Consider the following 22,892-nt stretch of genomic DNA (forward strand, 5'->3'; position numbering starts at 1 on the left):
TCCACTGATGAGAAACAAATGCGTTGTGCGCCAACATTGTCCTCAAGAGATCAACACGCTCAATGGTTCAAAGGACGCATCAACATGTCCCAAAAAGGCTAGGGAGCTTAACTGAATCCGAGCATTCGTGAATGTGATGAGGTAAGAGCCGGCTCCCTGCGATCTATAGTACTTTCACTGAAGCTCGGAAAAAGTATCATTGTCTTGCTCGAGGTCCAGGTTTTCTCTGGCACGGAACGGTGGTTGGGAATCGGGATGGAACGATAGCCTAACTGCAGCTATTAATCCCGCGAATCCTTCGAGAAAATCGGTACCAATTTTCATAAAGAAGTCCCGGGAGGATAAGCTGCTACCACGAAAGCGTGAATTTGAAATAGTATTGGCGTAGGTAACAGCTTCGAGCACCAAATTCGATTCCTGGAGCCCCAAAGTGCATGTCATGGCAATAGGTAGCCGATTTATGCTCTCATGGGCCTTCTACGAATAAAGACACCAATCTACCGTGTAGGTACTCATAACTCATACCCAGCAAGCATCCAGCTAAAATAAATATGAAGGTTTACGTACATACAATGCAATAACTGGAAATCGTTAACTATTAACTCGTTAGCGAACGCATGTAAACATCAAGACCTAAGTCACGCAACCGAGCATGATCGGATTTTAATGGCACTGAGTCTCAAAAAGGTCAGTCATTTACCGATCATCATAAAAGGTGCGTCCAGTCATCGGCCAGCCAGCCACTTCTCATAAATATTGCAGAATTTGATCAGCTTCCGGCCCTCCGATTTAAGGTTTTTGTTTATGAATTTGGTTCTCCTTGCAGAGACCACTTTAGCGATCATGTTTCATTTTATTGAATCGGTTCTTCAACGACTTGAGCTTGAAATGACGCAGGCAGGAGTTGATGGCAAACAATGAAAACATGACCAACACTTCAAGTTGTTCATCCACGCAAACGCCCTTCAATCTGTGTTCGTTTAGATCTCACACAAAATACACGTCAAATACCGGTCGAAGTCGGCAGTCACACACGTCTCAGCTATACAGATTTCAACCACTCACACTTCTAAAATATCAACCATACCACAGTCTGTCTGGCGTCATGTAACAACCCCTCCTATCCCCGTCCCCACCTCAAAACCACCTACAACCCTCCCCGCCGTCTGTCCCCACCAGTCGCCACACCCCCGTCAACTTGCCGTGACGGTCTCCACCTCCATTTTCTCTGAGCTCTCTACCGCCGGTATCTCGGCCAGTTTCTTCCCGTCTCCGGCCGCGGCGGCCGCCAGCAGCATGTCCAGGCCGCCCTGCAGCGCGTACAGGCTCTCCAGGTACTCTGAGTGTTTCTCCACGGCCGCGCGGAGCCCGTCCAGCGCCAGGTCGAGGTCGGGGTCGCCGCGGCCCACGCGGTCACTGTACGCCTCGACTATCACCTCGGCGGCGTCCAGCAGAGTCAGAGAGAAGCGCGGCTGCGACAGGTGCTTCCCGACAAAGGTGCACAGCTTGCGGACGGAGAGGGCGGGCCGACCGGCCACAGCCGCCGAGAGCGCACCGCGCCGCAGCAGCTCCTGCATCACGGCCACGGCGCGCTCGGGCTGCTTGCGCGTCACCTGGCGCTCCATGACGGCGTCGAGGGCGCGCGAGAACTCGAAGCGCCGCAGGTGGCGGTCGTAGTTGTCCAGCTGCTGACGGATCGGCGCCGCCGACGCCTGCCGGGTCAGGTCGGGTCAGGTCAGGCGGGTGGAGAGGTGACACTGTGACTAGATAGACGCAGAGGCAAAGGAAAAAATCCATGGTAGCCTACGGATCCATGCACACTCTCATCGGTGTGATCGCAGTAATACAATCTAAAACCGTACAACGCTCAGCATGCATAATTAGAACAGCTAGCTATCCATCGTCTGAACCCAAGTACCGCTCCATGTCCCACCCCATTCCGCAGTCCCCACCCTCTGCCTCTCTCCCCACCACTCTCACCTTCTCGTCCTCTTCCGATCGCACCGGCTGGCTGACCGTGTCCGTCTTGTGTCGGAAGGCCCGCCGCGCCGGCCGCCGCTCGGCCGTCTCCCCCTCCGGCTCCGGCTTTCGGTCCTGGATGGACACTAGGCCGTCCGACATCCCCACCACAATCTTAGAGTCGTCCGGCTGGTGGGGTAAGAACGAAAGGGTTCGTTGCAGTGATACGGACATGGTAAGTCATGGTATGTGGCCACAGTGCTAAGAAGGGATTCTGATGACGTGCTCAACAAATCTCCCAGATGGAGAAAAAATAGCGAATTAACGCTGTTTAGTAAGATGTGTGTACTTTTTGTGCTGACGATTTGTCAACTTTAGTCTGTCATACGAGTACACACATCAAACTTAACACTCGGTTTCAGTCACACTCAATCAGTCCATAAATAACGCCTATATCAAACGGCTCAACACTTTACCACCAGGACTCACCGCAATACCGACGCTGAGTATGGGCGAGGGGTACTCTAGCGTGTGCACCGGCTGATAGGAGGCCGTGTCGATTATCTTCAGCCGCCTGTCCAGTGACCCGGTGACGAGGCGGCGTCCCTCTGAGCACACCGTCAGGCAGGTGACCGTCTTAGTGTGGTGACAGAGCCGGGTCAGCAGTCGACCGCCGGCCAGCAGGTCCCAGACACGCACCTCGGTACCGCCTGCGGGGCAGCGGGGGCAAGGTGGGACAGGTGAAGGTCAGACCTGAGGTGAGGGCGTTCCAGAAGTCTTTTGACAGCGAGATATGAAGTGCTGTGCACCGGTGAAAGAGCAGACATGAGACTGGCGACGTCGGCAAGGAATTAACGTCTTCAATCCCTGTAGTCGCAAAGTAAACCAATTTCTCCACAAACAGCGTCGTCCTAAGCTGGGCGGACAATACTCAGCCAACCATTCATGGAACCCATTTTCAGTTTTCACACACCCAACGTTCCCTCCTATGCTCACCCCACCCCTCCCTCGACCTGCGCGCCCCCTGTCGCCACAGAGACCCACCTGCCGACACCACCAACCCGCCGGTGGGCAGCACCAGGACGGCCTCCACCGGGCCGCCGTGGTCCATCTTCTCCGTGCAGGTGGCTGTGCGCGCGTCCCACACGCGCACGGCGTGGTCGTAGCCGCCAGAGACTACCACGTCAGCCGAGGCCGGGCTGCACGCGCCCGCGCGAACATAGTCGGTGTGTCCCTCGAGCGCGTGCAGGCGCGCCTCGCCGCCGACATCCCACAGCGCCACGGTGCGGTCGTCGGAGAAACTGGCCACTCGGAACCCGTCGGCAGTGAAGTCGCACCGGTGCACCGGCCTGCATGGAGAGGGGGGAGCGGGAGGATTGTGAGACGAACTGACGCCGGTTCGACGGGCGAGAGTAATTCCTAGACAATACGTCGACCGTAATTATACCATTCTCTTTTTACGGTTATACAAACTTACAGTGATGTTATAAATGACGTGGAACTGAAAAGAACATCTAAAGTCAGCCAATTTGTAAATTTCATGTTGAAATGTTGGTACCTGTCGTGTCCTTTGAACTCCCGCAGTAGATGTTTGTTGTTGACATCGAACACTCGAACGTTCGTGTCTTCACTGCCGGCACAGAGCAGACGGCCATCCTTCCGGAATCGTCCGCCGAACGCCGTCTTGGAAAACTTGCTCAGCCCCTTGGATATCTCATTGTTGATGCATGTGTAAACCTTGACCTGAAAAGGTTTGGTACGTAAATAGCTTATGAACGTTCACATGAGAGCTATGAACAATGAACTTGATGGGAATACAGAGTCACTGACAGTTTATTAGTTGATCAAGCTCAAACATATGTGTTGACTTCAGGCAGTGGCGCAGCCAGGGGGGGGTCAGAGGGTCAGCTGACCCCCCCGAAATTTCTGTCAGGGGCCCGCTCGAGAGAGAGAGAGAGAGAGAGAGAGAGAGAGAGAGAGAGAGAGAGAGAGAGAGAGAGAGAGAGAGAGAGAGAGAGAGAGAGAGAGAGAGAGAGAGAGAGAGAGAGAGAGAGAGAGAGAGAGAGAGAGAGAGAGGGAGGAGAGAGGTCCTAATCTAACCGGACGAGAGAACTGGCCCGGGCCCCTTGGGTGGATGGGGCCCGGGCCCCCTGGGTGCATGGGGCCCGGGCCCCCCGTGGATGGGTCCGGGCCCCCGGGAGAACGGACCCCGGGCCCCGGGTGGACGGGGCCCGGACCCCCGGTTGGATGGGGCCCGGGCCCCCGGGAGAACTGGCTCGGGCCCCTGGGAGAACGGGCCCGGACCCCCTGGGTGGAGGGGCCCGGGCCCCCGTGGATGGGTCCGGCCCCCGGGTGGACGGGGCCCGGACCCCCGGTTGGATGGGGCCCCGGCCCCCGGGAGAAAGGGCCCGGGCCTCCCGGAGAACGGGCCCGGGCCCCCGGGAGAACTGGCTCGGGCCCCTGGGAGAGCGGGCCCGGGCCCCCTGGGTGGATGGGGCCCGGGCCCCGTGGATAGGGCCCGGCCCCCGTGGATGGGTCCGGGGCCCGGGAGAACGGGGCCCGGAACCCCGGTTGGATGGGGCCCGGGCCCCCGTGGATGGGTTCGGGCCCCCGGGAGAACGGGCCCGGGCCCCGGGTGGACGGGGCCCGGACCCCCGGGTGGCCCCCGGGAGAACGGGGCCCGGGCCCCCGGATTGATGGGACCCGGGTCCCCTGGTAGACGGGGCCCGGAGCCCCGGGTGGACGGGACCCGGAGCCCAAGGTGAACGTGGCCCGGGCCCCCATATGGATAGGGCCCGCGCCCCCTTGTGGATAGGGCCCGGGTCCGCGGTTGAATGGGGCCCGCTAGGGTGACCCGCTTGCTCCGCAACGCGAATAAGGTGTATTTTCGATCGGTGGGCGTTTGGTTGGTCTTGTGTCCGTGGGCTATGTATCCATTCCGGTCGATTGCTTTTTGACGGCTATGCATTTTGGTTTGGGAAAAAATATCCATCGAATCGAGGTGCTGGTGTCTGATGAGCATGCGTTCTACTATAGAACATGTCATGTGTAGTTTATAACAAAGGCTGACGAAGGTTATTGAAAAATGAAAGCCATCGATGAGTTACTATGTAGAGGTTTGAAACATTTATATTTTTAAGAATACTGCTGCTCGTCATGCAAAAGCGATGGTTGGATTTTGGACAAAATTGAATGCTCTTTCCAAATATGCCATTTTCATTTGTCAAACGTACCAGGTTATGCAGTAAAACCTGTGTAATTAAGTAAGTCATTAACAATTACCATTTTCTCCAGCGATTTGTTCCACCTTGTTTTTGATCAATTAGCTCTTCACAATTTTTCCATGCGAGGCTGTGCATTTCTTTTGCCAACAGGCGTTGTTAGAACCCTCTCCGTCAAACAGTCACCCGAAAATAGCATTAAGTCCCAAATCTGTCCGAAACGTCAATTTTCCAGCATAAGTGCCCTCACGGGTGCACGTGGCGCGTGCCATCCCTGCACCGCACACCATTCGATAGCCTGTTCGATTCCCTACAGTCTACACGATACTGTGTTCCCCGTGCCGATCGGACCCACGGTTACCGAGATACTGCACGGGGATCGGACCAGTGTCGGGCAAATTTAGCCAATTTCGCACGATTTTGCAAGCCGATTTATACATGTACTGTAAAGTCTATGACGCGAATTTGCACTTTTTAAGCACGCGCCATGTGCTCGCTATCGATCCGATCGAGCTGAGACCCTCAAAGGCACGTTGCCCATCCTTGATCTATAAATCGTGAAAATTTCAGCGCACTAGGCGCAACGGTCTGGCCTGTACACCGCGCTAAGTAACACCATGCCGGGACCTTGATAGCAGACAGAATCTACGTCACCACATCACCACACCACAACAAATCCGGCCCAAGGCAATACATGTCCCATATGAGCGCGTTAATCCTCGTCGGCACAGGCCATTCCAGCCACTTTGCGTCCTTCGACGGCACAAGGGGGAGGTTGGTACGACCCCCGCGTTTGGCCCATGATCGAGCTAGAGCTTCGCGGAAAAAAACGAACGTGTTGCCCGTGACGAGAGTAAGCCGATGATACTCAATTTTAAGGTTCTTGGTCATTGGTTGACCTTCCAGGTCAGGTCCATGACCCAAAAATCGGGAAAATCGGGACCTGTTAGAACGTCGTAAAGTGTGGCTGCTATAGGGTTTTTCGGGGTGCTGATCACGAATAGTTATCATGTTAGTTTTGATCACAGATGATGTCTTTATGCATTTAGGTCAGGTCGGGTCAGGTCAGGTCAGGTCAACCAGTAGGGGTCCTGCCGGGTATTTGTAGTACCTACGTGTCAGCCGCCTCTAGCAGCTTCGTAACATGTTACGAAGGCACCAAAACTACTTCGTGAATATTCAAATGGTTGCTAAATTCGAATTCAGCTCCAAAAACTAGCCTAGAAACATGTATAATTCGAAAAAGTACCGAGGTCATCATAGGTCAATGACCTGACCTGACCTTCAGGTGACCTTGACACCCACTCTAATGCATGGGAGCAGCATCAACTCACATGTTTGAACGCTTGAAACCACGAAAAGACTGCAAACGCGCGGCTAATGCGAGTCGGCATACCGACGCCGAATCGTAATTCTGGCCAAACATGGTCTCAGTAGGTCACATGTGAAAGGTCATTTGAGTCAGGGTCATGCAATTTCTAGGGTAGGTGTAAAACTGATCAACGCGAGGGTACTGAAAGTGTTGTCGCGATCGGCCGCTTTTTACGCGAGTTATTCACGAAAACCCTTAGGGGGTTGCATCATACCCTTCCCCTGTGCCGGCGAGGGTTAAAACTTCTTGTGATCGAATTTACGTAATGAAGAAGGATAAAGGCACAATCTTCTACAGCAGCCAATAGATGACTTAGACAGGCACATGGGACTACTTAAATATTGTCTGATAGAAGCAGGCAACAGCTCCGTTAGCATATATGCTATGCATATTGCGGAAGGGGCACATTTCGGCCTCGAAAGATACGAATTCGTACCTCATAGTAACATATTTCTGTCATGCATGGTCAATTCGCGTAGAAATTGAACACCGGGTGATTACCGAGCTATTGTTCTATCAAAATTTTCCGATTCAAACTCGCTCAGGGTTATCGTATAGGTAAAGGGGGCCCGCTCAGCAGAATGCGTATGAAATATGGAAAGATTCTGAAAAATGGTTGGGGGCCCGCACACTAGGGGGCCCGCTTTGGAGGCGATGACCCCCCGAAACCAAATCCTGGCTGCGCCACTGACTTCAGGGCCACTATGTGCCCATTAGTAAAGCTGATGGACCAAATGTCCTTTTAATGCGGTTTAACAACACTTTTACTTACCCGTGCTGATGCAGTCACGGCAAAATAGTCCCCATCCGACGAGAAATGGACGAAATCAGCACAGCCGAACTCCTGAACTGTGATTGGAAACTGGAAAGAGGCATGGTGTTACCACTGGGTGGCATGACAAAACACAATTACATACCTACAGGGATGCTTGCATATAGTATAGTGTTCCATAGTTTATGATGCAAGATGCAGGATGATGCATAAAATCACTGTGTAAAAAACTTACCCTGAACACTTTTTGAACAATGCCTTGAGTCCTTCACACGAGATCAACATAATTCATGTTATAATGAAATTTCCTTGTAAGCAAACCACAGTGACTCATTCGCTGGTAAAGCTTACCTTGAAGTTTTTCCAATAGATGTTATCAGGAGTTAATCCTGTTCCTTGTCTTGGGTATTGTTTCACCAAGGTTTTCTTAAATTCGCCCATCCTTTAATCAATTGATGGACTGAAACGGAATATATGCAGGTTAGTAGTTAGGTTTAGTAGAGGCCTATGGATACCGCCAGTGAGCTCAGCAGTTCTGCACAGCAAGTAGTATCTAAGCACCATGATAGCACCCACATCAGCAGCACTCCACACAATATCTGCACTGCACCTAAATTGGAGTAAATCTGTACTGCACTCCACACAAATCTGCACTCCACACCAGCTAATTATGATTCTGTACCAACCAGCATCCAGCAGCCAATTTCATTGAGCTTGGTAGCATTTTCCATTAAGGTGAATTTTACACCCAAGAAAACTACACCCTCATGTACTGAGTGGTTTCAATAACCCACGCCCTGCTGGGGGTGTTTGAACACCCCCCCCCCCCTGTGGTTTTTCGCGAATATCTTAAAGACGGCGGCGCTCCGCACCGCCGTTTTTGGCACACCTTATCATACATCAATGCTACACATGTTGTAAAAATTTCAGACCAAAATCATTCAAGGTCAGGTCACCAGGTCACTTGAAGTGACCTCATCTCTAGCCCTTGAAGTGCCCTGTGATAAGAAGTTTCAATGTCTGCCATAGCTACACCGAGCGACCGATCGCTTTGAAAATTTCAGCGATTGTTAAGAGCAATAGCATGTACAAAATTCATATCACAAAGTTTTGATATCGATGACCTAAGGTCAGGTCAATTTTGCGACCCCCCCCCATTAAAAGTCAATAGGAGAAAACTGAAATGCGCCGGTTTTGAGCGAAAGCCATCATAAACACTCCCAAACACTGAATTACAAGTAACTTAGATACACTGAATATGAAAATAGTGTCCGTGACCCCTGTTTATGCCGCTGATGTCATCTCAGGTCATGAATGGCATCTAACAGTTTTTTTTTGCAAATAACTTTTGATAGAGGCATGCACAACTTCTATTTAAAACAACTTAGTCATAAATTGCAACACATGGAAAAACTGGCAATCACTGTTCTACAGCCTTTAACCCTCGCCGGCACAGGGTTGATGCAACCCCCCCTAAGGTTTTTCGCGAATAACTCGCGTAAAAAGCGGCCGATCGCGACGAAACTTTCAGTACCCTCGCATTGATCAATTTTACACCTACCCTGAACATTTCATGACCCTGACCCAAATGACCTTTGACCTGTGACCTCTTTTCCGAGACCATGTTTGGCCGGAATCGCGATTCGGCGTATGTCGGCTCGCATTAGCCGTGCGTTTGCAAGCTTTTCGTGGTTTCAAACGTTCAAACATGTAATTTGATGTTGCTCCCATACATTAGGGTGGGTGTCAAGGTCACCTGAAGGTCAGGTCAGATCATTGACCTTTGGTGACCTCGGGTGACCTCGGTTCAGTTTTTCGAGTTTTACATGTTTCTAGGCTAGTTTTTGGAGCTGAATTCGAATTTAGCAACCATTTGAACATTTACGAAGTAGTTTTGGTGCCTTCGTAACATGTTACGAAGCTGTCAGAGGCGGTTGACACGTATTACGAATACCCGTCACAACCCCTAGGTACCGGTTGACCTGACCTGACCTGACCCGACCTGGTCTAAATGCTTAAAGACATCATCTCTGATCAAAACTAACACGATATTCGTGATCAGCACCCCGGAAAACCACATAGCAGCCACACTTTACGACTTTCTAACAGGTCCCGATTTTCCCGGTTTTCGGGTCATTGACCTGACCTGGAAGGTCACCCGATGACCTAGGACCTTAAAATTGGGTATCATCGGCTTCGTCTCGTGACGGGCAACACGCTCGTTTTTTCCGCGAAGCTCTAGCTCGATCAGGGGCCAAACGCGAGGGGGGTCGTACCCCCCCCCCTTGTGCCGTCGAAGGACGCAAAATGGCCTGTGCCGGCGAGGGTTAACAATACCAAATGCAGATGTAAATGAGATCAAGGCTGCAGATTTCATAGTTTCAGTGACCATGGCCTGCTGATGTCTTTTGTCTGCCCGATCCCGTCGACCGTGCCAACAACCGTCTGTAGACAGTAGTCACTGGAAGACAGTCACACACACACGCCAGCCCCCCCCCTCTACGAAAAGTGCGTGGCTACAGCCTGCAGCCATCAGTAAGCCTTGAAAATTTTCGGCGCATGAAGCATGGCTTGGTAAAATAATTTCAGCGCATAAGCCCTTGCACCGAAATTTTGGCGCATCACCTCCGCCGAGAACTTCAGCGTAGTGGAGGCATTTTTCCAGTCAGATGAGGTACCCTCCTCAAACTATTATAACTAATTCAATAGTGATAGGCGAATTGTTAATGAATGTGAACAATATTACTAATGCCACACTCTGATTCCCAACATCCATATCCAGATCCTCTGTCAAAATGAACTTCAACACTGACACCACAGAAACAGAAGCTTGTTTCAAGGATGAAACGAAATAAAGGGAATTATTATTATTAAAAGCCCTAATAACTTTTTATGCAACGCTACCAGCGCACATAAACACCAAGGCATATAAAAACACTGTAAATACCGAAACTTTGACCTCAATCTGAATCCAAGGCCATCTATATCATATAGTCTGAATCGACACGCGGGACGCCGGTGAAAACAGGGCGCCGGAGGGCATATTAGTCACGTGACATTTGGAACTTCTCCCGCTCAATGGGCCTTTCATGTGCCAAACGTCACGTGTAAATTTAACGAACCTTGATCAAATCGCCCCAGGCGCCCTGTTTTCACCGTCGTCCGACACGCGACACACGTGAGGAACCAACAAGCCCTTGTGCCTTGAACTGTTCAACAAGTTAGCTTTACGGAAGCAAAACTTTCGGCTTTCACTGTTGCCTAGCAACCACAGTAAAAAGCCACTAGTTTCTAGGCAACTGCTCTTCACGCGTTTGTCGATTCAATTTTAGAACAGATGGTATCATTACCTTTTTTGTAGCTTGTGCGCAGGAGCTGTAGCGCTATGATTTTATTTGGAGTTCTTGATGTTTCATATCTGGCGCAGCAACTTCAAAATCAGCGCTTGAATTTAAAGCATACGAAAAGCGCTCTTATGGGTATTGTTTATCTGTTGAAACGAGCAGAAAGATTGAAACCTTACGGGACATTTTCCCATACAAGCTGCTCACTCGTCCGTGTACATAGCGTCCGCGAATGCTTTGCTTTTTCATTTCAATTTAGATTTCAATCTGCAATTTGCGTGGGTGTGTTTGGATGGTCTTCTTATTCTGTGGGTTGGATATCACATTATTTATAAAAAAACTTATGATAACTGATAAGGATGAATGATGTTTGTGCTTCTTGTCTTGGGGTTGATAAATTGAAATTGAATAGCATGACAGGCTCAGAGTCAGACCGCCATCCATCACTCAAAAATCTCAGGACAATCAAATCCTCTTCCTCACCTTGAACTCCCTGTTCTAGGCAGGACGACTACCTTCATCTGATCTGGGTTGGGTAGTTCATCAGGAGCTGCTGCAGGCCCATTGTGGTGGGGTGACCCAGGGGGGTACGCTCCGGCTGTTTAGCATTACGAAAAATGGTGACAGACGTTTGTGGAGGATTGTCGACGAACTCTTGTTCCGCGAGCAGTACTTACACGCTAGCGGAAAATTCACCAATCAGCGCTCGGCAGTACTCGACGCTGATTGGTCCGACGCTCGTGAGGAAATTGCGGGGGACCGCAGTTATTCTCTATGGACCCGAATAGGCTTTTGGATTTCGGAGGAGTTTCTTTAAAATTATATGCTGTTTGGAGCTGTTTTCGAGTTGAAATATATTTCTTATGACTGTTAGCTATATAATGACACCATAAAATCATGATTTTAATAAATATTACCATTTACCGATGTAATATCGGCCGAAAAGACATGCTGTCATGGCACGGACTGCCCTGCGGCTGATGTGGGGCCCCTAGTGCCAGCGTATGGTAATAATGGGTTGACGAAGGGTTATTGGAGAAACTTAGAGCCCCTTTAGCATTCAGTATAGGGTCATCAGAGGCCGGGAATGTCCATCAGGGGTCTGAGTAGGCCTGTCATAGGGGCATACATGACACATCATGGCCCATGGGTCAATGTAGATCCATTAGGGGCCGTTGAAGGGCCATCATTGTTCAGCGTGGGCTCGCAATTACCTCTGATGGGCATATGCCGTGCCCCGATGGACTAACGCTGGCCCCTGATGAACCATCACCAGCCCCTGATAGGTCTACAAAGCCCTCTGCTGGGTCCAAATTGGTCACTGATATGCCCAAATGGGCCACTGAGAAACCCGTACAACATCCCCTGACTGCACCTGCTGGACCAATGCCGTCCCCTCATGGGCCCACCACAGCTCTTGAATGACCTTTTCAAGTCCCCTGAAGTGCCTTTATTGGCCTAAATGGCCCCTGATTGACTGATGTGGTCCCTATTGGTCCTATATGGCCCCCATGAGCCCTCAACGTCGGCCTAGACAGCCTTACATTATATGCCACTGGGCCCTGTTGGGTCAGCACCGGCCCCCGATAGGCTTGCACACTGGACCCACCGGGCCTATACCGACCCATGAAGGGTCTATGTCGAACCCTCACGGACCTCCGATGACCACACGCCGACATGTGTGGCCCCATCAGCAGTGGTCCGTCTATCCCATGTACTTACGGTCTTTTTGGCCGATGTGACACCGGTAGTATATAGAATGTCATGATTAAATGTCGTTATTACACAGTCAAAAGTCACAGAAAGAATATCCAAGCTCAAAAATGGCCTCAAACCCAACAAAACTGGTATAAATCCCCTTCAAAAGCCGTAAGTCTATTAAACGCCATAGGGGAATAGCTACAGTCCCCCGCAATTTCGTCACGAGCATCGGGCCAATCAGCGTCGAGTATTGCCGAACGCCGATTGGTCGATTTCCGCTAGCCTGTAAATGCTGCTTGCGGATATAGTTTTGAACAAGTGAGGGTCGCGGCTACTAATTATCGCTTGTCACCACTTTTTCGTCGGGAACGTTCTACCTGGTTTATATAGCCTTGGGGTGACCAAACCAACGACTATTGTTGGGGCTGATCGGCCAGTCCCAGTCCATTGCAATGGGCTCAACAGTCCCAACAGTCAACCTATGCCATGCCAGGGCGACTGTCCAGACCAATGTCTCCCCTACTTCCTTTCATTCTTCTGGTGCAGAAAGTCTTGTTAGACTGAAAGCCAAAAGGGCCTAATCCTTCTAAACAAAGAAACAAAATACCAAACCAGTTAAGAATTAGGACCCTTGTCTTCCTGAGTGCAGGACCATGGACCATGTCCTTGAGAGTTAGCTTGAGACTGAGACTTGAGCTTATTGTTATGGGTGCCAAAAATATAATAAATATTCCTAAAATGCCCATTTATTCACTACAGGGTGTTTCACAATAAACGTTACTTTTGTTTAGCTTTTAAAATGACTTCAACTATTCGTATGCCCATAAATTATGTAACGGAAGTTGGCACAGATTCAGCACAGATTCAGCACAGCACAGATTCGGTAGGGGGAAAAAAGGCCCCGGTAGAGGGAAACCTTTATAACCCGTTTTCCCCTAGAAATGACATCACAAAGAGGTAAAAATGGGTATCAATCGAAAGCTCTCGTTTACCCAGACACAGTCCTGCAGGAAAATTCCACTTTTTCCCCATAGGAAAGTTTTTACGGGAAAATCAAAATTTCGGGTCAATGGGGGGTCCCCCCCGATTTCGTTCAAAATCGGCACACAGGTGCCCCACCACCAGCCGAGAAACTTTCCCCAAAACGGTCCCCGTTGCATTGACGTTTAAGGCCCTTAAAGCCCCGTAAACTCGTAAAAAATCCGTAAATTCGCCCTTGTACGGCCAAAAACGGGGCGCTAGGGTAAAAATGGGTATCAATCGAAAGCTCTCGTTTACCCGGACACAGTCCTGCAGGAAAATTCCACTTTTTCCCCATAGGAAAGTTTTTACGGGAAAATCAAAATTTCGGGTCAATGGGGGGTCCCCCCCGATTTCGTTCAAAATCGGCACACAGGTGCCCCACCACCAGCCGAGAAACTTTCCCCAAAACGGTCCCCGTTGCATTGACGTTTAAGGCCCGTAAAGCCCCCTAGACTCGTAAAATATCCGTAAAATCGCCTTTGTACGGACAAAAAAGTGGTGCTATGGTAAAAATGGGTATCAATCGAAAGCTCTCGTTTACCCAGATACAGTCCTGCAGGAAAATTCCACTTTTTCCCCATAGGAAAGTTTTTACGGGAAAATCAAAATTTCGGGTCAATGGGGGGTCCCCCCCGATTTCGTTCAAAATCGGCACACAGGTGCCCCACCACCAGCCGAGAAACTTTCCCCAAAACGGTCCCCGTTGCATTGACGTTTAAGGCCCTTAAAGCCCCGTAAACTCGTAAAAAATCCGTAAATTCGCCCTTGTACGGCCAAAAACGGGGCGCTAGGGTAAAAATGGGTATCAATCGAAAGCTCTCGTTTACCCGGACACAGTCCTGCAGGAAAATTCCACTTTTTCCCCATAGGAAAGTTTTTACGGGAAAATCAAAATTTCGGGTCAATGGGGGGGTCCCCCCCGATTTCGTTCAAAATCGGCACACAGGTGCCCCACCACCAGCCGAGAAACTTTCCCCAAAACGGTCCCCGTTGCATTGACGTTTAAGGCCCTTAAAGCCCCGTAAACTCGTAAAAAATCCGTAAATTCGCCCTTGTACGGCCAAAAAAAGTGGTGCTATGGTAAAAATGGGTATCAATCGAAAGCTCTCGTTTACCCAGACACAGTCCTGCAGGAAAATTCTACTTTTTCCCCATAGGAAAGTTTTCACGGAAAAATCAAAATTTTGGGTCAATGGGGGGTCCCCCCCGATTTCGTTCAAAATCGGCACACAGGTGCCCCACCACCAGCCGAGAAACTTTCCCCAAAACGGTCCCCGTTGCATTGACGTTTAAGGCCCGTAAAGCCCCCTAGACTCGTAAAATATCCGTAAAATCGCCTTTGTACGGACAAAAAAGTGGTGCTATGGTAAAAATGGGTATCAATCGAAAGCTCTCGTTTACCCAGATACAGTCCTGCAGGAAAATTCCACTTTTTCCCCATAGGAAAGTTTTTACGGGAAAATCAAAACTTTGGGTCAATGGGGGGTCCCCCCCGATTTCGTTCAAAATCGGCACACAGGTGCCCCACCACCAGCCGAGAAACTTTCCCCAAAACGGTCCCCGTTGCATTGACGTTTAAGGCCCTTAAAGCCCCGTAAACTCGTAAAAAATCCGTAAATTCGCCCTTGTACGGCCAAAAACGGGGCGCTAGGGTAAAAATGGGTATCAATCGAAAGCTCTCGTTTACCCAGACACAGTCCTGCAGGAAAAGTTCACTTTTTCCCCATAGGAAAGTTTTTACGGGAAAATCAAAATTTCGGGTCAATGGGGGGTCCCCCCGATTTCGTTCAAAATCGGCACACAGGTGCCCCACCACCAGCCGAGAAACTTTCCCCAAAACGGTCCCCGTTGCATTGATGTTTAAGGCCCGTAAAGCCCCCTAAACTCGTAAAATATCCGTAAAATCGCCTTTGTATGGACAAAAAAGTGGTGCTATGGTAAAAATGGGTATCAATCGAAAGCTCTCGTTTACCCAGATACAGTCCTGCAGGAAAATTCCACTTTTTCCCCATAGGAAAGTTTTTACGGGAAAATCAAAATTTTGGGTCAATGGGGGGGGTCCCCCCCGATTTCGTTCAAAATCGGCACACAGGTGCCCCACCACCAGCCGAGAAACTTTCCCCAAAACGGTCCCCGTTGCATTGACGTTTAAGGCCCTTAAAGCCCCGTAAACTCGTAAAAAATCCGTAAATTCGCCCTTGTACGGCCAAAAAAGTGGTGCTATGGTAAAAATGGGTATCAATCGAAAGCTCTCGTTTACCCAGACACAGTCCTGCAGGAAAATTCCACTTTTTCCCCATAGGAAAGTTTTTACGGAAAAATCAAAATTTTGGGTCAATGGGGGGTCCCCCCCGATTTCGTTCAAAATCGGCACACAGGTGCCCCACCACCAGCCGAGAAACTTTCCCCAAAACGGTCCCCGTTGCATTGACGTTTAAGGCCCTTAAAGCCCCGTAAACTCGTAAAAAATCCGTAAATTCGCCCTTGTACGGCCAAAAACGGGGCGCTAGGGTAAAAATGGGTATCAATCGAAAGCTCTCGTTTACCCGGACACAGTCCTGCAGGAAAATTCCACTTTTTCCCCATAGGAAAGTTTTTACGGGAAAATCAAAATTTCGGGTCAATGGGGGGTCCCCCCCGATTTCGTTCAAAATCGGCACACAGGTGCCCCACCACCAGCCGAGAAACTTTCCCCAAAACGGTCCCCGTTGCATTGACGTTTAAGGCCCGTAAAGCCCCCTAGACTCGTAAAATATCCGTAAAATCGCCTTTGTACGGACAAAAAAGTGGTGCTATGGTAAAAATGGGTATCAATCGAAAGCTCTCGTTTACCCAGATACAGTCCTGCAGGAAAATTCTACTTTTTCCCCATAGGAAAGTTTTTACGGGAAAATCAAAATTTCGGGTCAATGGGGGGTCCCCCCCGATTTCGTTCAAAATCGGCACACAGGTGCCCCACCACCAGCCGAGAAACTTTCCCCAAAACGGTCCCCGTTGCATTGACGTTTAAGGCCCTTAAAGCCCCGTAAACTCGTAAAAAATCCGTAAATTCGCCCTTGTACGGCCAAAAACGGGGCGCTAGGGTAAAAATGGGTATCAATCGAAAGCTCTCGTTTACCCGGACACAGTCCTGCAGGAAAATTCTACTTTTTCCCCATAGGAAAGTTTTTGCGGGAAAATCAAAATTTCGGGTCAATGGGGGGGTCCCCCCCGATTTCGTTCAAAATCGGCACACAGGTGCCCCACCACCAGCCGAGAAACTTTCCCCAAAACGGTCCCCGTTGCATTGACGTTTAAGGCCCGTAAAGCCCCCTAGACTCGTAAAATATCCGTAAAATCGCCTTTGTACGGACAAAAAAGTGGTGCTATGGTAAAAATGGGTATCAATCGAAAGCTCTCGTTTACCCAGATACAGTCCTGCAGGAAAATTCCACTTTTTCCCCATAGGAAAGTTTTTACGGGAAAATCAAAATTTTGGGTCAATGGGGGTCCCCCCCCGATTTCGTTCAAAATCGGGGGGACCCCCCATTGACCCGAAATTTTGATTTTCCCGTAAAAACTTTCCTATGGGGAAAAAGTGGAATTTTCCTGCAGGACTGTGTCTGGGTAAACGAGAGCTTTCGATTGATACCCATTTTTACCCTAGCGCCCCGTTTTTGGCCGTACAAGGGCGAATTTACGGATTTTTTACGAGTTTACGGGGCTTTAAGGGCCTTAAACGTCAATGCAACGGGGACCGTTTTGGGGAAAGTTTCTCGGCTGGTGGTGGGGCACCTGTGTGCCGATTTTGAACGAAATCGGGGGGGACCCCCCATTGACCCGAAATTTTGATTTTCCCGTAAAAACTTTCCTATGGGGAAAAAGTGGACTTTTCCTGCAGGACTGTGTCTGGGTAAACGAGAGCTTTCGATTAATACCCATTTTTACCCTAGCGCCCCGTTTTTGGCCGTACAAGGGCGAATTTACGGATTTTTTACGAGTTTACGGGGCTTTAAGGGCCTTAAACGTCAATGCAACGGGGACCGTTTTGGGGAAAGTTTCTCGGCTGGTGGTGGGGCACCTGTGTGCCGATTTTGAACGAAATCGGGGGGGACCCCCCATTGAACCAAAATTTTGATTTTCCCGTAAAAACTTTCCTATGAGGAAAAAGTGAAATTTTCCTGCAGGACTGTATCTGGGTAAACGAGAGCTTTCGATTGATACCCATTTTTACCATAGCACCACTTTTTTGTCCGTACAAAGGCGATTTTACGGATATTTTACGAGTCTAGGGGGCTTTACGGGCCTTAAACGTCAATGCAACGGGGACCGTTTTGGGGAAAGTTTCTCGGCTGGTGGTGGGGCACCTGTGTGCCGATTTTGAACGAAATCGGGGGGGACCCCCCATTGACCCAAAATTTTGATTTTTCCGTAAAAACTTTCCTATGGGGAAAAAGTGGAATTTTCCTGCAGGACTGTGTCTGGGTAAACGAGAGCTTTCGATTGATACCCATTTTTACCCTAGCGCCCCGTTTTTGGCCGTACAAGGGCGAATTTACGGATTTTTTACGAGTTTACGGGGCTTTAAGGGCCTTAAACGTCAATGCAACGGGGACCGTTTTGGGGAAAGTTTCTCGGCTGGTGGTGGGGCACCTGTGTGCCGATTTTGAACGAAATCGGGGGGGACCCCCCATTGACCCGAAATTTTGATTTTCCCGTAAAAACTTTCCTATGGGGAAAAAGTGGAATTTTCCTGCAGGACTGTGTCTGGGTAAACGAGAGCTTTCGATTGATACCCATTTTTACCTCTTTGTGACGTCATTTCTAGGGGAAAACGGGTCATAAAGGTTTCCCTCTACCGGGGCCTTTTTTCCCCCTACCGAATCTGTGCTGTGCTGAATCTGTGCTGAATCTGTGCCAACTTCCGTTACATCCATAAATTCTCGATTCATTTTGTTGCAAATTCTTCCGTTTTTTTATCCTTATAAAAACTATGACGAATCATCAACTGCATTCTTTATGTACGTGCAATGTCGACACCATCAAAACAGGTCCATTCGCTGTTAAAGGGACCCTCCCACCTTCAAAAAAGTTAATGAATTGGCATGAAAGTGATGTCGCTCGGTTCAGAAAGAGCAAAAACGAATATCTACCAAATTTCATCGAAAAATATTCACCGGTTTTCAAGATATTAGACTTTTACTTTTGTTTACTTTTTGGGATCTCCGCTGTTCCTAGCGACTTTATTTGAAAGTGCGGCATTTGTTGCGCGCAAAGCAGCATATACCACCGCGTGCTACAAAACGTTTTAGTCAAACATTTAACGGACGTCCGAAAGCCTGATGACGTCATCAGATTCCCGTAATGGTTAAGAGATAGGGACCACGCTGGTCCCACCCTGCAAGTAAAGGGAAGAAATTTCTTGAACACCATAAAGCTGCGGGGGTTGCGACCAGGATAAATAGTGGTTTCTGAGCCTGGCCGCAAACTTGGCTATCTCAACTCAAAACTAATGTTAAGGTGGGAGGGTCCCTTTAAGCTTCAGGGTCCTTCACAATGAATGTTGCTTTTCAAACGACGATGTTTCAGTGACATGTATTACATATGGCTCATGAGTATTACCACATGAGACAGCAGAACAGTGGGACTGATGAACATTGGTACAACTTTCAGTTCAGCACCCTTCACGGGTTCTCCACTATGCCACCCTTCCGTGTGACTTTTTCAACCAGATTTTCTGGGATCGCCGTCCGGCCAGGAGGCGGGGTTGGTCTCGTGTTTCCAGTCTTCTGGAACCTTTCTACCACCCGTTTGAAAGACATTTTTGACGGAATATCCTTTCTCCTTTTAAAATGGCTACCGAAACTCCGTCGCACTGCAGTCAGACTCCGCAAAGCGCCGTAATGCATGACCACGCATACCGCCTCATCATCTGTACACGGCGAATTGACCCGTTTTGGCGGTGTTGGCATTGCACGTCCATACAGATGGAACCGTCAACGGTTTGTAAAAAAAAATATAAGGACTAAAAACCGCAACAAATTTGCAGCAAAATGCATATAAAATTTACACGCCTACGAACAAGTAAGATCTTCATTTAAGCTATTCAAAAGTAACACTTATTGTGAAACACCCTGTAGTAAAAATCATATCAGAATTATCCCCATTCCCCATTCCTGAATCCCCATCATCATGGATTTGTTTCATTGGGAATTTTTTTTTGCTCTTACTTGAGTTACTGTTAAGTAACATTTATTTCTTACTGCTATAGATGATCTCTTATGGCATTTATATTTCTTCCTTATTTTCCAGGTTATAAACTACAATTGGTGACGAGATAATGGGCACTGACACATCAGCAGAGGTGAGTACAACTGGTGGTGTGAAAGGTATTGTTGGTGAAGAGGATGAGAGGGAAGCTTTGAACCAGTCTTGGTCTGGCACACTTGCCAAGTGGATACCATTTTTCACTCTTTTTTTTTTTTTGGTGGCTGCTTAAGTAAGCATTATTTTTATTTCAGTTAGTCTAAACATGACCATGTTACATTACTTTGGGGCTTTACACAACTTGCATCGACAATGTGCTGTGACCTGTGACTGATTTTTTTAGACGTTAAAAAAAAACTGGTCAGTCAGTGGGCAGTGACCAGGGTCCATTGGCTGGGATGTATATCTAGCTGGTGCAACTCTGGAGCACAGTGGTCAGCAACCATACCTATCTTGTAATCTGACTGCCCCTGCTCTGCGCCAAGGGCCCTCAGCCTAGTGGTCATTGATCATATTCTGTTGATTGAGGGGCCCCTGGCTGGTCTGTACTCTACATAGTCTTGCGTTCAGTGCCCACACCCCAGTGATTAATCCAGCCCTGCCGCTATTCCCCAGACCTCTGTGATCAGCGACCGTATTCTGGTGATCGAGCCCGGCTCGTATTTCCTGCGAATCGGCCGCGCCACGGACGTGAACCCGGCGGTGCTGCCGCACGTGATCGCGCGGCGCCGCAAACCCGGCGGGCTGGCGTACCAGGACCCGGTGCTGCCACCTGACGTCAAACTGGTGAGACTCGCAGTAGAGAGCGGAGGTGAAGGCTGAAGCTGGTAGAAGTGATTGTAGGAAGCGTACTGCGTCGGACAGATAGGCTAAAGGTGGCCAGTTGCAAAACCTTTCGTTCTATCCATATGTCTACTATGGCATTCCTTTTCACCATTGACATTCCTATCACACCAGTTGCCCACCAGCCCCGTTTGATCAGGCAGTGTGGCGATGCGGCTCGCCGTCCGTCTCTAACCTTTCTTCGCCTCTCTTTGTGTCCCTAGACTCGCCAGCAGACGATGGAGCTGGAGGAGACGCGACTGAGCGTGTCACATACCCTGCAGTCGTGCCTTAAGTCAGATGGATCGGCCAGGTGAGTCACCTGCGGTAACGAGAGGAGAGACAGACTTGACTTGTGAGGGCAACACTCGCACCCTACTGTTGTCTTTCGTGTTTAATGCTCCAGAGTCCGGTGTTCAGAGGGTGTGCGTTTTTTATCAGGATCGGAACTCTATTATCTACCTGGGGGATATCGGGTGCTAACTATTACGCATCTTGTCATCTTCAGCAGTAAGTCTCCTCTATTTTACAGCTGACTCATACTGGGTTTTTGCTCCACCAGGTTCGCAGCTCCTCCCCAAATGGTTGCCAGCTTCAACAAGAACTCACAGCCGGTGAAAACTGAGGACCGTGTGCCTGAGTGGACCCCCGGCGGCGCGGACTACGTCGTCGGCGATCAGGTAGGGGGGTGGTTGACTGTCCTTGGGTCGACGTAATATCTGTTGGCTGCGCACTGCGCAGACTGATATGTGCCAACTAGTAAGACTATGCCGTCTACGTTAGGTATGATATTCAGCAATATTTTTGCTTACGGAATGCGACTTCATATTCAATGACGATTTTTCTCTCTCAGACGATGCCTAGGATTCAATTATTTAGCTAAGTTTACCATTTTATTTGCTTTTTTTGTGTCAACGACCTAATATGTCAATGACCTTTCTGCCCTCTCGCTCTGCCGTCAGGCTCTAACGCTGGACCCGAGCGGTCCGTACAACATTCACTTTCCGGTGCGGCGGGGCCGACTGAACGTGCACCCTGGCCCGGGCGGCTCCCTGACGGCCGTGATGGCCGACCTGTATACCATCTGGCTGCACTGCATCGAGCGGCTGCTGGGCATCCAACGCTCCGCGCTCGAGGTGGGATGACAGTCAGCGGGCGGGCGCGTCTGGTAAATCGGGGTAGATGGATGTTGATTGTAATGCTCTCTTACGAATGTGGTTGTTCACGATAAGTGCCGTCAGTGATGGCGGCTGTTTTGTCGTGCTTGCAAGAATAAATGGCCATAATGGTCGTAGATTTAGTAACACTTAAAAAGATTGTTGAAGTATTTCTTGTCTGTCGAAGCTGACGAGACCCAAGAAGCTGAGTAATATGCTGCCTCGCTGGCTAATATGCTGCCATTTTGTATCACCAACGCCTGCCATTTCGACAGACGTACCGGGCCGTGCTGATTATACCATGCGTGTACAACCGTGCCGCGGTAAAGGCCATGGTGGAGCTGCTGGTCAACGGGCTCGGATTCGCCTCCTTCTTCCTGATTCAGGTGAGTTGCACGGGCGAGGTGGGAAATGATTGACGTCGGCATGGCTGAATGAATGAATGGATGAATGAATGAATGAATGAATGAATGAATGAATGAATGAATGAATGAATGAATGAATGAATGAATGAATGAATGTGAGAATGTATTCATGTTCATCGGATAACATGAACATTGAACATGAACATGAATATGAACGTGAACATGTGTATTTACCTTGAATTCAATGGCACACCTCGGTATTTTAAAACTGATGTAATTCAAAGCCATATCATTTTTGGCCAGTCGCCATTAAGTCTCCCATCTCCATGATCCTTGACCAATGACCGAACCGATCACGGGGGCGGGGTGTGGTGTCCAACGGCCGGCCGGCCGGTGGTGACACCCGATACATTGTTTATGGAGCACGTGATGGCTCGAGCCAGGGTTGGAGTGACGTGCGGGGGCGATATCCGACAGCAGTGGCATGCGTGCCGCGCGAAACTCAGCACGGCCGATGTAAATATTTACTTAATGGATGTGTTAGTGGAATCATCAGATCATAGCTCAATGAAGGGGAGGGGCACCGCTTTCACTCTCTGATCATTGATCACTTTTGACTTTTGAGTCATGGTATGCCTCGGCTTTACAAAAAAAGTTAAAATCGTTATTTTTCGCTTGAATTCTTAGCCAAGGAAAAGTATGCCATTCTCTAAAACGTGATTATAATGAATATTGAATTGTTTTGTCGTGCTCTTGGAGTGTAGTTCACGATGCCATTTCCATTCATTTTTCTTTGTTTTCCTGTCCTCGCTCATTTTCAACGCAGAACCAAGTTTGTGGCATATTTTTATTTTGTCATACAATGGGCACACATCCGTGGAGTGCAATGCGCACACGGGAAAGTACAATA

General features: G+C 49.3%; 2 protein-coding genes across 13 annotated transcripts in view; one reads left to right on the forward strand and one right to left on the reverse strand.

Annotated features, from left to right (window-relative positions):
- Positions 1-833: 833 nt before the first annotated feature.
- Positions 834-11,348, reverse strand: LOC122379597 (U3 small nucleolar RNA-associated protein 15 homolog). Of its 6 annotated transcripts, XM_043361920.1 has the most exons (9): positions 11,152-11,348; positions 10,675-10,814; positions 7,676-7,784; positions 7,325-7,414; positions 3,518-3,702; positions 3,004-3,308; positions 2,449-2,669; positions 1,981-2,148; positions 834-1,712 (listed from the first exon to the last, which is right to left on the reverse strand). In XM_043361920.1, the coding sequence occupies exons 3-9, from the start codon at positions 7,763-7,765 to the stop codon at positions 1,194-1,196; spliced, it is 1,578 nt and encodes a 525-aa protein (XP_043217855.1). In that variant the 5' UTR covers positions 7,766-7,784; positions 10,675-10,814; positions 11,152-11,348; the 3' UTR covers positions 834-1,193. The 6 variants fall into 6 exon arrangements, with proteins under 6 accessions (XP_043217855.1, XP_043217854.1, XP_043217860.1 ...); XM_043361919.1 differs by lacking the exon at positions 10,675-10,814 and having other exon boundaries at positions 11,152-11,293; XM_043361925.1 differs by lacking the exons at positions 10,675-10,814; positions 11,152-11,348 and adding an exon at positions 10,447-10,490.
- The window catches only part of LOC122379595 (actin-related protein 8-like), a 31,277-nt gene continuing 19,263 nt past the window's right edge, over positions 10,879-22,892 (forward strand). Inside the window, exons 1-7 of one of the 7 annotated variants that reach the window (XM_043361914.1) lie at positions 10,879-10,976; positions 19,684-19,735; positions 20,254-20,424; positions 20,685-20,773; positions 21,023-21,140; positions 21,423-21,596; positions 21,893-22,003. In XM_043361914.1, the coding sequence (XP_043217849.1) occupies positions 19,712-19,735; positions 20,254-20,424; positions 20,685-20,773; positions 21,023-21,140; positions 21,423-21,596; positions 21,893-22,003 (687 nt within the window). In that variant the 5' untranslated portion in view covers positions 10,879-10,976; positions 19,684-19,711. Of the gene's footprint in view, positions 10,977-12,863; positions 12,882-18,795; positions 18,892-19,683; positions 19,736-20,253; positions 20,425-20,684; positions 20,774-21,022; positions 21,141-21,422; positions 21,597-21,892; positions 22,004-22,892 lie in introns of those variants that run through there. The other 6 variants (XM_043361912.1, XM_043361913.1, XM_043361918.1 and 3 more) reach the window with 6 other exon arrangements.

This window comes from Amphibalanus amphitrite, unplaced genomic scaffold (assembly GCF_019059575.1).
Source record: "Amphibalanus amphitrite isolate SeventyFive unplaced genomic scaffold, NRLGWU_Aamphi_draft 000081F_arrow, whole genome shotgun sequence".
NCBI lineage: Eukaryota > Metazoa > Arthropoda > Thecostraca > Balanomorpha > Balanidae > Amphibalanus > Amphibalanus amphitrite.